Source organism: Oncorhynchus masou, chromosome 3 (genome assembly GCF_036934945.1).
Source record: "Oncorhynchus masou masou isolate Uvic2021 chromosome 3, UVic_Omas_1.1, whole genome shotgun sequence".
Classification (NCBI taxonomy): domain Eukaryota; kingdom Metazoa; phylum Chordata; class Actinopteri; order Salmoniformes; family Salmonidae; genus Oncorhynchus; species Oncorhynchus masou.
Genome location: NC_088214.1, coordinates 21969213 through 21983527, shown reverse-complemented (window position 1 = coordinate 21983527; position 14315 = coordinate 21969213). Strand labels below are relative to the sequence as shown.

Below are 14315 nucleotides of genomic sequence, written 5' to 3'. Positions count from 1 at the left end.
ATTTTAAAAATTCGGGGACTTAGCGGTTGACCTGGGAAGTCATCAAATGAACTTTGTCGGACATTCGGTTTTCGTTTAATAAAATAAACAAATTTTGGCCCATTGTGCAGACCTCACTACCCTCTGGAGACCCTTACGGTTGTGGGCGGAGTCGTTGCCGTACCAGGTGGTGAAAAACCCAGACAGGATGCTCTCTATTGTGCATCTGTAAAAGTTTGTGAGTGTTTTTGGTGACAAGCCAAATTTCTTCAGCCTCCTGAGGTTGAAGAGGCACTGTTGCGCCTTCTACACCACACTGTCTGTGTGGGTGGACCATTTCAGTTTGTCCGTTATGTGTACGCCGAGGAACTTAAAACTTTCCACCTTCTCCACTACTGTCCCATCGATGTGGATAGGGGGCTGCTCCCTCTGCTGTTTCCTGAAGTCCATGATCATCTCCTTTGTTTCGTTGATGTTGAGTGTGAGGTTATTTTCCTGACACCACACTCTGAGGGCCCTCACCTCCTCCCAGTAGGCCGTCTCGTCGTTGTTGGTAATCAAGCTTACCACTGCAGTGTTGTCTGCAAACTTGATGATTGAGTTGGAGGAGTGCATGGCCACGCAGTCATGGGTGAACAGGGAGTACAGGAGAGGGCTGAGAACGCACCCTTGTGGGGCTCCAGTGCTGAGGATCAGCGGGGTGGAGATGTTGTTTCCTACCCTGACCACCTGGGGGCGGCCCGTCAAAAAGTCCAGGACCCAGTTGCACAGGGCGGGGTCGAGACCCAGGGTCTCGAGCTTAATAACAAGTTTGGAGGGTACTATGGTGTTAAATGCTGAGCTGTAATCGATGAACAGTATTCTTACATAGGTATTCCTCTTGTCCAGATGGGTTAGGGCAGTGTGTGGTGTAATTGCCTCGTCTGTGGACCTTTTTGGGCGGTAAGCAAGTCTCAAAGCACTTCATGATGACGGAATTGAGTGCTACAGGGCGAAAGTCATTTAGCTCAGTTACCTTAGCTTTCTTGGGAACAGGAACAATGGTGGCCCTCTTGAATCATGTTGGAACAGCAGACTGGGATAGGGATTGATTGAATATGTCCGTAAACACACCAGCCAGCTGGTCTGCGCATGCTTTGAAGATGCGGCTAGGGATGCCGTCTGGGTCGGCAGCCTTGCGAGGGTTTACCCGTTTAAATGTTTTACTCACGTTGACTGCGGTGAAGGAGAGCCGCAGGGGTTTTGGTAGTGGGCCGTGTCAGTGGCACTGGATTGTCCTCGAAGCGAGCATAGAAGTTGTTTAGTTTGTCTGGGAGCAAGACATCGGTGTCCGCGATAGGGCTGGTTTTCTTTTTGTAATCCGTGATTGACTGTAGACCTTGCCACATACGTCTTGTGTCTGAGCCGTAGAATTGCAACTCCACTTTGTCTCTATAATGAAGCTTAGCTTGTTTGATCGCCTTGCCATAATTAAAAGCAGTGGTAGTCACTTTCAGTTTTGCGCGAATGCTGCCATCAATCCACGGTTTCTTGTTGGGGAAGGTTTTAATTGACACCGTGGGTACAAAATCACTGATGCACCTGCTAATAAACTCGCTCACCGCTTGCCGGAACATATCCCAGTCCACGTGATCGAAGCAATCTTGAAGCGTGGAATCAGATTGATCGGACCAGCGTTGAACAGATCTGAGCACGGGTGTTTTCTATTTTAGTTTCTGTCCATAGGCTGGGAGCAACAAAATGGAGTTGTGGTCAGATTTGCTGAAAGGAGGTTGAGGGAGGTCTTTGTATGCGTCGCGGAAGTTAGAGTAGCAATGATCCAGAATTTTGCCAGCCTGGGTTGCGCATTCGATATGCTGATAAAATTTAGGGAGCCTTGTTTTCAGATTAGCCTTGTTAAAATCCCCAGCTACAATAAATGCAGCCTCAGGATACGTGGTTTCCAGTTTACATAGAGTCCAATAAAGTTTTTTCAGGGCCATCGAGGTGTCAGCTTGGGGGGATATACAAAGCTGTGATTATAATCTAATAGAATTTTCTTGGTAGATAATGCGGTCGGCATTTGATTGTAAGGAATTCTAGGTCAGGTGAACAAAATTACTTGAGTTCCTGTATGTTTCTATGATCACACCACGACTCGTTAATCATAAGGCATACACCCCTGCCCTTCTTCTTACCAGAGAGACGTTTGTTTCTGTCGGCGCAATGCGCGAAGAAACCGGTTGGCTGTACTGATTCTGATACCATATCCCGAGTGAGCCATGTTTTTGTGAAACGGAGAATGTTATAATCTCGGATGTCTCTCTGGAAGTCAACCCTTGCTCGAATTGCATCTACCTTATTGTCAAGAGACTGGACATTGGCGAGTAGTATACTCGGGCGCGGTGAGCGATGTGCCCGTCTACGGAGCCTGACCAGAAGACCGATTCATCTGCCCCTTCTGCAGCGCGTTGTTTTGGGTCGCCTACTGGGATCCGATCCATTGTCCTGGGTGGTGGTCCAAACAGAGGATCCGCTTCAGGAAAGTCGTAAAGTTGGTTAGTTGACCTTGCTCTTATATCCAATAGTTCTTCCCGGCTGTATGTAATAAGACTTAAGATTTCCTGGGGTAACAGTGTAAGAAAAAAAACCAATATACTGCATAGTTTTCTAAGAACGTGAAGAGAGGTGACCATCTCTGTCGGCACCAGAGATGACTGATGATTGGCTGGGAGCAATTGATGATAAAACGATTGTGGGGGCGGTTTTGTTAGACTTCAGTGCGGCTTTTAAAATCGTTCATAGTCTGCTGCTGAAATAACATATGAGCTATGTTTTTACTCCCCCTGTTATATTGTGGATGAAGAGTTAGTTGTCTAACAGAACACAGAGGGTGTTCTTTAATGGAAGCCTCTCCAACATAATCCAGGTAGAATCAGGAATTCCCCAGGGCAGCTTTCTAGGCCTCTTACTTTTTTTCAATCTTTACTAACGACATACTACTGGCTTTGGGTAAAGCTAGAGTTTCTATGTATGCAGATGACTCAACGCTATACACGTCAGCTACTACAGCGACTGGAATGACTGCAACATTTAGCAAAGAGCTCCAGTTAGTTTCAGAATGGGTGGCAAGGAATAAGTTAGTCCAACATATTTCAAAACTAAAAGTATTGTATTTGGGACAAATCATTCACTATACCCTAAACCTCAACTTAATCTTGCAATGAATATTGTGGAAATTGAGCAAGTTGAGGTGACTAAACTGCTTGGAGTAACCCTGGATTGTAAACGGTCATAGTCAAAACTTGTTAATACAACAGTAGCTAAAATGGGGAGAAATCTGTCCATAATAAAGCATTGCCCTGCCTTTTTAACAATACTATCAACAAGGCAGGTCCTACAGATATAGAATTTTGTAATCAATGTTCATAAATATCAATTATCCTTATAGGTCTGCAACCCAGAGTGTGTAAAGTTCTGATTTAAATGAAACAGACAGAATTCCCAGCTCACAATTAGTCAAATCCAAGTTTATTCACGAGAGCTCTGCTGTGCATATACAAAGACGTTCCTTTTATACATTCTTCCTTATCTACACACACACTTGCATACTAACATTAGGATTCTATCTTTTTCTCCTGAAGTCTCACCACAGTTTATTACCACTCAGCTGACAGTTCCAGTCCCCCCCAGATAAGGGAAACCTGGAGGGGCTCTCCCTGTCCTATCTCCTCGGAGTTATAGCCGGGTCGGTTCAAACATAGGTTAAGGAACCTCTTTGTTTTCTTTCGGCACACACATAGATTTCTCTATTCCCAGTCCAACCTAGTTTGTTTATCAGCTTGAATTACTCCTTGTCTATGTGACATAACCTCTAATCCCTAATGGTTAAGTTTCCGGGTACAATTATTTAATAATTTATCTTCATCCTTTATAAATTATTTTAACACCTACAGGCCCTAGTTTTGTCGCACCTGGACTACTGTTCAGCTGTCTGGTCAAGTGCCACAAAGAGGGACTTAGGAAAATTACAATTGTCTCAGAACAGGGCAGCACGGCTGGCCCTTGAATGTGCACGTATAGGTAACATTAATAATATCCAAACACCCACAAACCAACAGTGAAACCCAGGCTACCTAAGTATGATTCTCAATCAGAGACAACTAACGACACCTGCCTCTGATTGAGAACCATACTAGCCCAAAACAGAAACCAAACATAGAAAAACAAACAGACTGCCCACCCCAACTCACGCCCTGACCATACTAAAAAAAGACAAAACAAAGGAAATAAAGATCAGAACGTGACCAAAATGTTATTGGTCACATACAGATGGTTAGCAGATGTTATTGTGAGTGTAGCAAAATGCTTGTGCTTCTAGTTCCGACAGTACAGGAATATCTAACAAGTAATCTAAGAATTCCACACCAACTACCTAATACACACAAATCTAAGTAAAGGGATGGAATAAGAATATGTACATATAAATACATGGATGGGCCATGACCGACAGGCATAGACAAGATGCAATAGGTGGTATAAAATACAGTATATACATCTGAGATGAGTGCAAGATATGTAAACATCATTATTAAAGTGGAATTAATATAGTGACTCGTGATCCAATGATTTTAAGTCTGTATGTAGGCAGCAGCCTCTTTGTGTTAGTGGTGGCTGTTAATACAGTCTGATGGCCTTGAGATAGAAGCTGTTTTTCAGTCTCTCTGTCCCAGCTTTCATGCACCTGTACTGACCTCGCCTTCTGGATGATAGCAGGGTGAACAAGCAGTGGCTCGGGTGGTTGTTGTCCTTGATGATCTTTTGGCCTTCCTGTGACATCGGGTGAAGCAGTGTGCAGACCGCTCCACCCTCTGGAAAGCCCTGCGGTTGTGGGCGGTGCAGTTGCTGTACCAGGCGGTGATACAGCCCGACAGGTTGCTCTCAATTGTGCATCTGTAGAAGTTTGTGGGGTTTAGGTGACTAGCCAAATTTCTTCAGCCTCCTGAGGTTTCAGTTTCAGTTACAATACAGACTGGCAGTAAGTGGTCTTTCAAAAAGAGCATCACACAAATAGAATTTCCTTTAGGTAATGAGACACTCCACTATTCCGTATTTTATGAGCTAAAAATCCATGTTTTGTAAATCACATAGGATTCTAACATTTCAGTTTGTCTTTTTTTTTCCACTTTTTAAAAAATGTGTATTTTTATTTTACCTTTATTTAACCAGGCAAGTCAGTTAAGAACAAATTCTTATTTAAGACAATGGTCATTTAGGGTCCATTGGCATTGCCTTATGGGCAATTTTAAGGGGGTCTTCTAAGAACGTGTCTGGTTAAATAAATAAATTAGTTAATGAATGAATAGAAACTAACTGTACTTTCTTAATGATAATTTTTTGTTTGTAAAATGCCACTTTACAGCAGTAACGTATTGTGGAGTGGCACCTTTCCACTCCACGCCAGATGGTGGCAGTGAATGCACGTGTCATTACCTATTTCGTGTTGTCACTAAGGAAGTGCGAAGCAGCCGGCGTTTGTAATTCAAACATGGCGCTGCCCGGTACAGTACTCGTGCGACTCAGAGCGTTGTGTAACCTTGGGAAATCTTTGGATACAGGGAACACAATTGGACACAATTACAATCGGGTCCGGTGGTACAAGACAAAAGCCAAGAGCAATCAGGACACTGCAGCGTCAGCGGGCCAGACAAGACGGGGTGAGTGAGAAATGCTGTTGAATTGAGTTGACTGGTGCTAGGTCCAAGCCGGAGAAAAGCACCTTGAGACATACGTTCAGAAGTAATCGTCATTAAAAGCTAGCTAGCTTACTGACCGAAAAGTTGCTTACATTGTCATTAGCAAGTTATCTACATGTCTCTATTTCAAGTTGTATGACAATGATATCTTGCTAAGTTGTCAAGATAGCTAGCTGAGTAATTGACCTCCGTGTTTCATCATTCATATCAGGTAGTGAGCTGCTGAAAGAGTTCCCTGAACCGAAGAGCCTGCTGTTTACCACCATATCCCGGTCGCTTGGGGTGTCTGACCTCTCCCAACACATCCAGTACCATTGCACAGAGGATGGGGGTCTCAAGGTCAGAGAGACGAGGCAGTAGGTGTACTATTGCAACCACAGGAGGCTGGTGAGAGGAGGACGGCTCATAATAATGGCTGGAATGGAACATGGAAATTCTGAGTGCCACAGCGGTCTAAGGCACTGCGTCTCAATGTTAAAGGCGTCACTAAAGACATCCTGTTTCGAATCCAGGCTGTATCACAACCGGCTGTGATTGGGAGTCCCGTAGGGTGGCACACAATTGGCCCAGTGTTGTCCGGGTTTGGCCTGTGTAGGCCATCATCAAATTAAATAAGAATTTGTTCTTAACTGACTTGCCCAGTCAAATAAAGGTTACATTTAAAAATATATATATTTTTAAGTGTTTGATGTGATTGATACCGTTCTAGCTGTTACCATGAGCGGGTCCTCCGCAATTAAGGTGCCACCAGCCACCTGTGATTGCAACACATCTTGTTTGACAGATGATGCCTTTTCCCAAACAAAGTCCATTGTCTAAGAATTGTTTCACTTTAGCTATACGTGTCTGTTTTCAGAGAGCCACTGTCACACTCCTCTGGCCCAGCAAGATGGAGGTGGAGGGCTTTGCTCGCAAGAAGATTGATGCTGAACGATACGCTGCTGCTGCTGCCTGTCACAAGCTGAGGGTAAGAGAAAAGCCCTGCCCTTAAATAATTACAGCAGGACCTGTCTCACTTTGTACCAGGAGTATTGTGCATTGCTTTCGTCAGTGTCTCTCACTTCTTTCTTTCCCTCTCATCTCTGCAGGAGATGGGTGTGCTGGGTCCAGACAATCAGGTGGCCAGGAGGAGTGTGGGACGAGGGCGAGGACCACCGCTGTCAGCCTTACAGGACCTGGAGGAGTGTCGGTGGACAGATGTCCGTGTGCCTAGAAGAGACCTCCAGAATGGATCCTTGGAACCTCACATACAATCAAGGTATTACAATCCTCCTGTTACTATGGATCCTACTCATTACCAATGTATTATGGCTTATACTTTGCTGATTTTGCAGGGGACCCGATTCACTTTTTAGTTGATGGTTTGGTTTATTGTGCTGCACATGTCAGTGTATACAGGGCACCTGAGGAGAATTCTGAGCTCTCCCAGGCTCTTTCCATGTTCGTAAATCCTAAAGCTCTGCTGACCAGGGTCATCCAGGTGGCCACGTCCTCCAACAGATTCAGGGTCAGTAACTGTCTCTGTCTCCTATAGGTTCAACATGTGCCATAATGCAGCCTGTCATAACACTTGTTATAAGGTATCATACAACCTGTCTAAAGCTAAGTCACTCATCTCTGAACTGTCACTCACTCTCCCGTTCTCCTCTACAGGAGCTGGTACAGTACAAGACGGTGGGCGGTAAGATGAAGAGATGTGAGCTGACCATGCGATGGCCAGAGGAGATTACGTTTGTGGCCTCGGCTCTTCGCAGAGTTGAGGCAGAGAGGAGAGCTGCTGCACTGGCCTGTCTCAAACTGAAGGTGAGGACCACAGATGAAAGAGCACAGAGAATGAATCATGCATTTGTTTATAATATGTCTGTTAGATTCTGTTTTCACACATGCATTCCCATACCAGGGTTGTGTTCATTAAGGCATGGAAGGGAACATTTATGTTAAAACATATTTTGCAAAGGAACACAACTATAGGTGTCTTATTGCATCCATTTTGTTCCGTTTGGTGCTCAATGCTCAATTTTGTCTATACTCTCTCCAGGAAATGGAGCTGCTAGATGAAAACAACCAACCTCTGACCCATGCTAAGTACCACAAGGAGGAGATGCGTGAGGCGGGGCAGAGAGACAGACAGCCCTGCCATCTGGAGATACCCGAGTACTTGGAGCATAGCACCAGAGAATACCTCACACAGGTTGGTTATCCTGCATCATCAACACTGGAAAATCAGGCTGTGCAGCTAACGACATTGGCCAGGAATTTACTTCATTGCCTCTGTGTTTGTGCTCATGTCTTGAATTGTCCAGTATCCAGTGGCGACAGAGATGCAGAAGCTGTGGGAGGAGGAGGAGGAGAGAAGCCAGCAAAGGTTGAACCAGCAGGACGAAGAGGAGGAAGAGGACCTTGTCACAGACGCCATCACAGGCAGGTCATACCGGCCCCTCTCTACCCAGGAGGCCGAGCAGCTGAGCTCCGACCTACAGGAGGAGTGGGAGAGGGCAGGGCCTGGCCTGGGGGTGGAGCTCCCGGTCGACGCCCACCGGGAACGCGTTGTGTCAGCGGTGGAGTCCTCCAGGGTCATCGTGGTTGCTGGGGAGACGGGATGTGGCAAGACAACGCGTATCCCGCGCTTCCTTCTGGAGGGGCGTGTGCGGGGCGGGGAGGGAGCTGAGTGTAACATCTTGGTCACCCAACCTCGGAGGATTAGCGCTGTGTCAGTGGCTCACCGTGTTGCCCACGAGATGGGCCCCGCCCTCAAACGCTCTGTAGGGTATCAGGTGAGTTACAGGGAGCATGGTGTTTATAATTAGATCAAAGGTTGTTGTCACCAGAATCACTCACTAACTAACCATTAGGGTCGGTACAATACCATTATTGCAATACTCGTTAGTATCCTGGCAAGGAAACAAAACATGAATTGGATTTAACCTCTAGGAAAATGGCCCTGGTGTTGGAAACACAACATTATGCTGTCATTCAGTCACATGTATTTATTTACCAATCTGTAGCACACAATATTTTACAGACAGCAAGATTTTAAAAGACCGACGCGTTCGGTCTGCTTCGTGTTTACGTTTTTGTCATCAACATTTTTTTTGCGTTACTGGTATCGTCCCGCCCTACTAACATTTGAGCTGTCACTCCCTCTACTGTTGGTCAGCTTCTCTCATTCATTGGACATTCGCGCTCACTCACTCTCCCATGACCCCCCCACCCTCTAGGTGCGTCTGGAGAGCCGTCCCCCGGAGCACAGCGGTGGGGCCCTTCTCTTCCTGACGGTGGGGGTGTTACTGAGGAAGCTGCAGGGTAACGCCTCCCTGAGGGGGGTTAGCCATGTGGTGGTGGATGAGGTCCACGAGAGGGACGTCAATACGGACCTGCTGCTGGCCCTGCTGCGACCCGCCCTAAGGGACAACCCCAACCTCCGTGTCGTGCTGATGAGCGCCACAGGGGATAACCAGAGGCTGGCCCAGTACTTCGGGGGCTGCCCCGTGGTCAGTGTTCCCGGGTTCATGCACCCTGTCAGGGATCGGTACCTGGAGGAGGTCCTTAGGGAGATGGGGAGACCACCGCTACCCCCGGCAAGGACAGACCTGCAAGGACGGGTGAGTAAGGTGATAACTGCTGAGGGGTGGACGTTAGTAGTTTTTCGATAATTGACGGCGCTTGTACATACCTGCCTGTTTTCTTTCATATGTACACTACTGTTCCAAAATTTGGGGTCACTTAGAAATTTCATTTTTTTGTCCATTGAAATAACATCAAATTGATCATAAATACAGTGTAGACATTGTTAATTTTGTAAATGACTATTGTAGCTGGAAATGGCTGATTTTTAATGGGATATCTACATAGGCGTGCAGATGCCCATTATCAGCAACCATCACTCCTGTGTTCCAATGGCACGTTGTGTTAGCTAATCCAAGTTTATTATTTTAAAAGGCTAATTGATCATTAGAAAACCCTTTTGCAATTATGTTAGCACAGCTGAAAACTGTTGTCCTGATTTTAAAGACACAATAAAACTGGCCTCCTTTAGAGTAGTTGAGTATCTGGAGCATCACATGTGGTTTCTATTACAGGCTAAAAATGGCCAGAAACAAAGAACTTCCTTCTGAAACTCGTCAATCTATTCCATGCGAGAAATTGCCAAGAAACTGAAGATCTCATACAACGCCGTGTACTACTCCCTTCACAGAACAGCACAAGCTGGCTCTAACCAGAATAGAAAATGGGAGTCCCCGGTGCACAACTGATTAAGAGGACACAAGTCCTCAAGTCCTCAACAAATAGTACCCACAAAACACCAGTCTCAAAATGAAGAGGCGATTCTGGGATGCTGGCCTTCTAGGCAGAGTTCCTCTGTCCAGTGTCTGTTCTTTTGCCTATCTCAATCTTTTATTTTTATTGGCCAGTCTGAGATATGGCTTTTTCTTTGCAACTCTGTCTAGAAGGCCAGCATCCCGGAGTCACCTTTTCACTGTTGACTTTGAGACTGGTGTTTTGCGGGTACTATTTAATTAAGCTGCCAGCTGAGGACTTGAGGTGTCAATATATTAGACACTAATATACTTGTCCTCTTACTCAGTTGTACCCCGGGGCCTCCCACTCCTCTTTCTATTCTGGTTAGAGCCAGTTTGCTCTGTTCTTTGAGGGGAGTAATACACAGCGTTGTACGAGATCTTCAGTTTCTTTGCAATTTCTCGCATGGAATAGATTGACGAGTTTCAGAAGAAAGTTCTTTGTTTCTGGCCGTTTTGAGCCTGTAATCGAACCCACAAATGCTGACGCTCCAGATACTCAACTAGTCTGAAGGAGGCTAGTTTTATTGCTTCGTTAAATCAGAACAACAGTTGTCAGCTGTGTTAACATAATTGCAAAAAGGTTTTCAAATGATCAATTAGCCTTTTAAAATGATAAACTTGGATTAGCTAACACAACGTGCCATTGGAACACAGGAGTGATGGTTGCTGATAATGGGCATCTGTACACCTATGTAGATATTCCATAAAAAATCTGGCGTTTCCTTTCAAAAACGAGGACATTTCTAAGTGACCCCAAACTTTTGAACGGTAGTGTATATGTTTGTCCATAAATTGACTGTGTTTCTATGTTTTTTAGGAGAAGGATGATGCCACGCCAGACCTGGACTTAGTAGCTAATGTGATAGAGCACATCCACAGACAGGGAGAGCCAGGTAACCAACAGCTCAACACTCCACTAGTTTTACTCTTTGTTCCCCTTGTCTATCTATGTCTGTTAAGCTAAGGTCTGATCCAACTGATGGTTGATTAATTCATTGATTTCTCTTACAGGTGCAGTGCTGTGTTTCCTACCAGGTTGGCAGGACATTAAGGCTGTCCAGAAGAGACTAGAGGAGAAGCCAACCTTCCAGTCTGGCTCTCAAATGATCCTACCATGTAAGGACTGGATAAGGGGTCTGTCTTTGGTTTCTGTCCTGCTGCCCATTCACAACATGCTACCTGTATTATTCCTGGTCAGATCACAATGTGACGTAGTAAGGAAAGAATTCTGAACCTAATTAAAATGAGGTGCACAAGGAACGGTCTTAAGACTGGATTATAATAAAGTAATGTCTCTGCTCCTCCTCTGTCTGTCCAGTACACTCAAGTATGTCAGTGTTAGCAATTTGTTATTCTTCAATAAACAAACTGCAAAGCAAATCAGGGGGAGAAAAATAGGTTTATTTAGAGAGGATAAATCAAGATGTAATGCTGGGAGGTAGATGTTCAGTCTCCCTGTTCTCAGCTTTTCCCCACTGAACGAAGGAACATGATGCCATTTAAATAAAAAAAACACCCTAGCCTGGGGTTGATCAATCAGAGGTCCTTGCAGTACAACTTGGCCAAGTAACAAGTATCCTGCCCCCGACTCAATGTAGAGGACATAGTACACGCAGCTCTGAGTTCAGGAGTGACATTCCAGAGATTCTAAACCGCTGTTGAACTGGGACCCAACTCCTATTTACAATTCCCTATTAACCATTAGTACTATATTTAGTTTGGTACTCTCGTCCTCGCATTCTCTCAAACTCTGTTTATTTATCTTCAAAATATTCTTATATTAGTGACCCCATGTTCTCTCTGTCCAGTACACTCAAGTATGTCGGTGGGTGACCAGCAGACCGTGTTCCAGCGCCCTCCTGAGGGCCGGAGGAAGATCGTCCTGGCCACCAACATCGCTGAGACCTCTATCACCATCGACGACATTGTTCACGTAGTAAACGCGGGATCTCAGAAGGAGCAGAACTACGACACACGGACCAAGGTAGGTGACGGTCACTTCTGTCACAGTCAATATCATATATATCCATTATTGCAGAAACTGTATCTTAAAGCACCTCAATAGAGGACAATAGTGCTCTCCTAAAAAATCCCTGTTCCCAATTTAAGATTGTGTATGGAAAACATTCCTCGTACTTACAGGAGCCGCCAAGCTGGGGTTCGCAAATCCAACTGGTGATTGACTATAATATACTAGTGTGGTGTTGCAAACCTCTGTCTTGCTGGTCCCCAGGTGTCATGTCTAGACACAGTCTGGATCTCGCGCTCCAACGTCACTCAGCGTAGAGGGAGGGCGGGGCGATGCCAGCCCGGACATGCCTACCACCTGTTCCCACGGCAACGCCTGGAATCAATGACGACCTTCCCTGTGCCTGAGATCCTACGCACCCCTCTGGAGAGCCTGGTGGTACAGGCCAAGATCCACAGCCCCCACTGCAAGGTGAAGGGATTTGACAGAGGAATGATGTAGGGGTGTGTAAGAGCCAGTCAATGTAATTGTGAGGTCTCTGCATGTAGTCACACATTGATGTTCCCTTGGTGGGTCTCTCCAGGCAGTGGATTTCTTATCGCAGGTGTTGGACAACCCAGAGCGAGAGGCTGTGACCGATGCTGTTCGCAACCTGCAAGAGATTGGTGAGACTCTCTAATGATCTGTCTTCACATGATGAAAAACATTTTCATCCAAATTGTTTCAGTTGGGATTTACAAATCATTCAAAAGGCCAAGTATAAGTGTGTGTGTTACTGGTGTTTTGTTCTTAGTACTCCTCTCCCCTCCCTCTCCCTAGGTGTTCTGGACAAGACAGAGGCCCTGACTCCCCTGGGGGAGAGAGTAGCCTGTCTGTCCTGTGACCCGCGCCTGGGGAAGGTGCTGGTGCTTGCTGCTCTGTTCCGCTGTGTCCTGCCCCTGCTGTCAGTCACAGCCTGTCTCACCAGAGACCCTTTCCACAACAGCATGCAGAACAGAGCCCTGGTCTCTAAGGTCAGACACTGACTCAGTCCACTTGGGCAGTTTTAATTATAGATCCATAACAACCTGCAAAGTGCACATTTCTATTGCAGTGTAACTGTCTGCTGGTCATTTCAGCATTTACCTGTTATTTATGATCTAAGTCTTTTATTTTGAATTACACTAGTTGATTTTCTGTCACATTTTATCAATATTTTCTTCCCCTCCATCTCTCTTTCTACTTCCTTCCCTCCAGGCTAAGGAAGACCTGGGAGGTTCAAGCTGCAGTGATTACCTGGTGTTCAGTCGAGCCGTGTTGGGCTGGAGGAGTGTTCAGCAAGAGAGGGACAGAGAGACCAGACAGGACTACTTGAACAGATACACACTGTCTGGAGCCGGCCTGCGCTTCATCAATGGTGAGAGAGACCGAGACATTGGGTAAACTCCTGGCTGTCGGGTTTTTCCTTACCTTGTGAACTGACCAGGTAAAACTCCGTGCCCTCGTCATTGGTTCAGTCAGTTCTCCGGCTGACCCAGGTTGTTGAGTGTCTCCCATAGATATTCATATTCCATATATTTTCATACGTTTTTATTAATCATTGATGTCTTGTGTGTTCCAGGTCTGACTTCCCAGTTCAGTGAGAACCTCCTTGAGGCTGGGCTGGTGGAGCGTTCAGCTGACTGCCAGAGATCCTCCTCCCTCTACAACCAACACAGCCACCAGGACGAGCTGGTCAAGGCTGTGCTGCTGGCCGGACTCTACCCCAACCTCATACAGGTACACATCTAAACTCAAACAGATGAATGACTGTCTGCGGGTTCCTATAGCTTAAACTATGCACTCAGCATCCTGACTCACTTGTTATGTTTCTGTGCCTCAGGTGAAAAGGGGAGCAGTGATCAAAGGTCGCTTCCGCCCTAACAGCCTGTCCTTCCGTACGCAGAGTGGCCCAGTGCTCATACACCGCTCCTCCGTCAACAGGTATGTGTGTTAAGCGCTGCATGGTCAATCTGACGTCTGCATTGGCCGTGCAACGTTTACGGTGTTACGGCCTCTGCAGAAGTCAGGGCGTTCATACTTCTTGAGCTTTGTGGACCAGAGCTGTTGTGAGGGAAGTGAGTTTGTGTTTATACAGGACCTCCCGCCCCCACCTACCGTCAACCAAACATGTTAATGCGGAGCTATATCAAATCAAGTTTTATTGGTCACATTCACATGGTTAGCAGATGTTAATGCAAGTGTAGCGAAATGCTTGTGCTTCTAGTTCCGACTGCAGTAATAACTAACGAGTAATCTAACCTAACAATTTCACAACAGCTACCTTATACACACAAGTGTAAAGGGATAAAG

General features: G+C 45.9%; 1 protein-coding gene across 1 annotated transcript in view; it reads left to right on the top strand.

The window, feature by feature from the left end:
* Positions 1 to 5501: 5501 nt before the first annotated feature.
* dhx30 (DEAH (Asp-Glu-Ala-His) box helicase 30) overlaps positions 5502 to 14315 on the top strand; it is a 13327-nt gene continuing 4513 nt past the window's right edge. Inside the window, exons 1-18 of the mRNA XM_064935328.1 lie at positions 5502 to 5675; positions 5926 to 6053; positions 6571 to 6681; positions 6803 to 6972; positions 7104 to 7221; positions 7368 to 7517; positions 7753 to 7905; positions 8018 to 8488; positions 8933 to 9316; positions 10833 to 10908; positions 11027 to 11131; positions 11824 to 11999; positions 12249 to 12455; positions 12568 to 12649; positions 12804 to 12997; positions 13221 to 13380; positions 13585 to 13742; positions 13846 to 13946. Of these exons, the coding sequence (XP_064791400.1) occupies positions 5507 to 5675; positions 5926 to 6053; positions 6571 to 6681; positions 6803 to 6972; positions 7104 to 7221; positions 7368 to 7517; positions 7753 to 7905; positions 8018 to 8488; positions 8933 to 9316; positions 10833 to 10908; positions 11027 to 11131; positions 11824 to 11999; positions 12249 to 12455; positions 12568 to 12649; positions 12804 to 12997; positions 13221 to 13380; positions 13585 to 13742; positions 13846 to 13946 (3113 nt within the window). The 5' untranslated portion in view covers positions 5502 to 5506. The remainder of the gene's footprint in view (positions 5676 to 5925; positions 6054 to 6570; positions 6682 to 6802; positions 6973 to 7103; positions 7222 to 7367; positions 7518 to 7752; positions 7906 to 8017; positions 8489 to 8932; positions 9317 to 10832; positions 10909 to 11026; positions 11132 to 11823; positions 12000 to 12248; positions 12456 to 12567; positions 12650 to 12803; positions 12998 to 13220; positions 13381 to 13584; positions 13743 to 13845; positions 13947 to 14315) is intronic.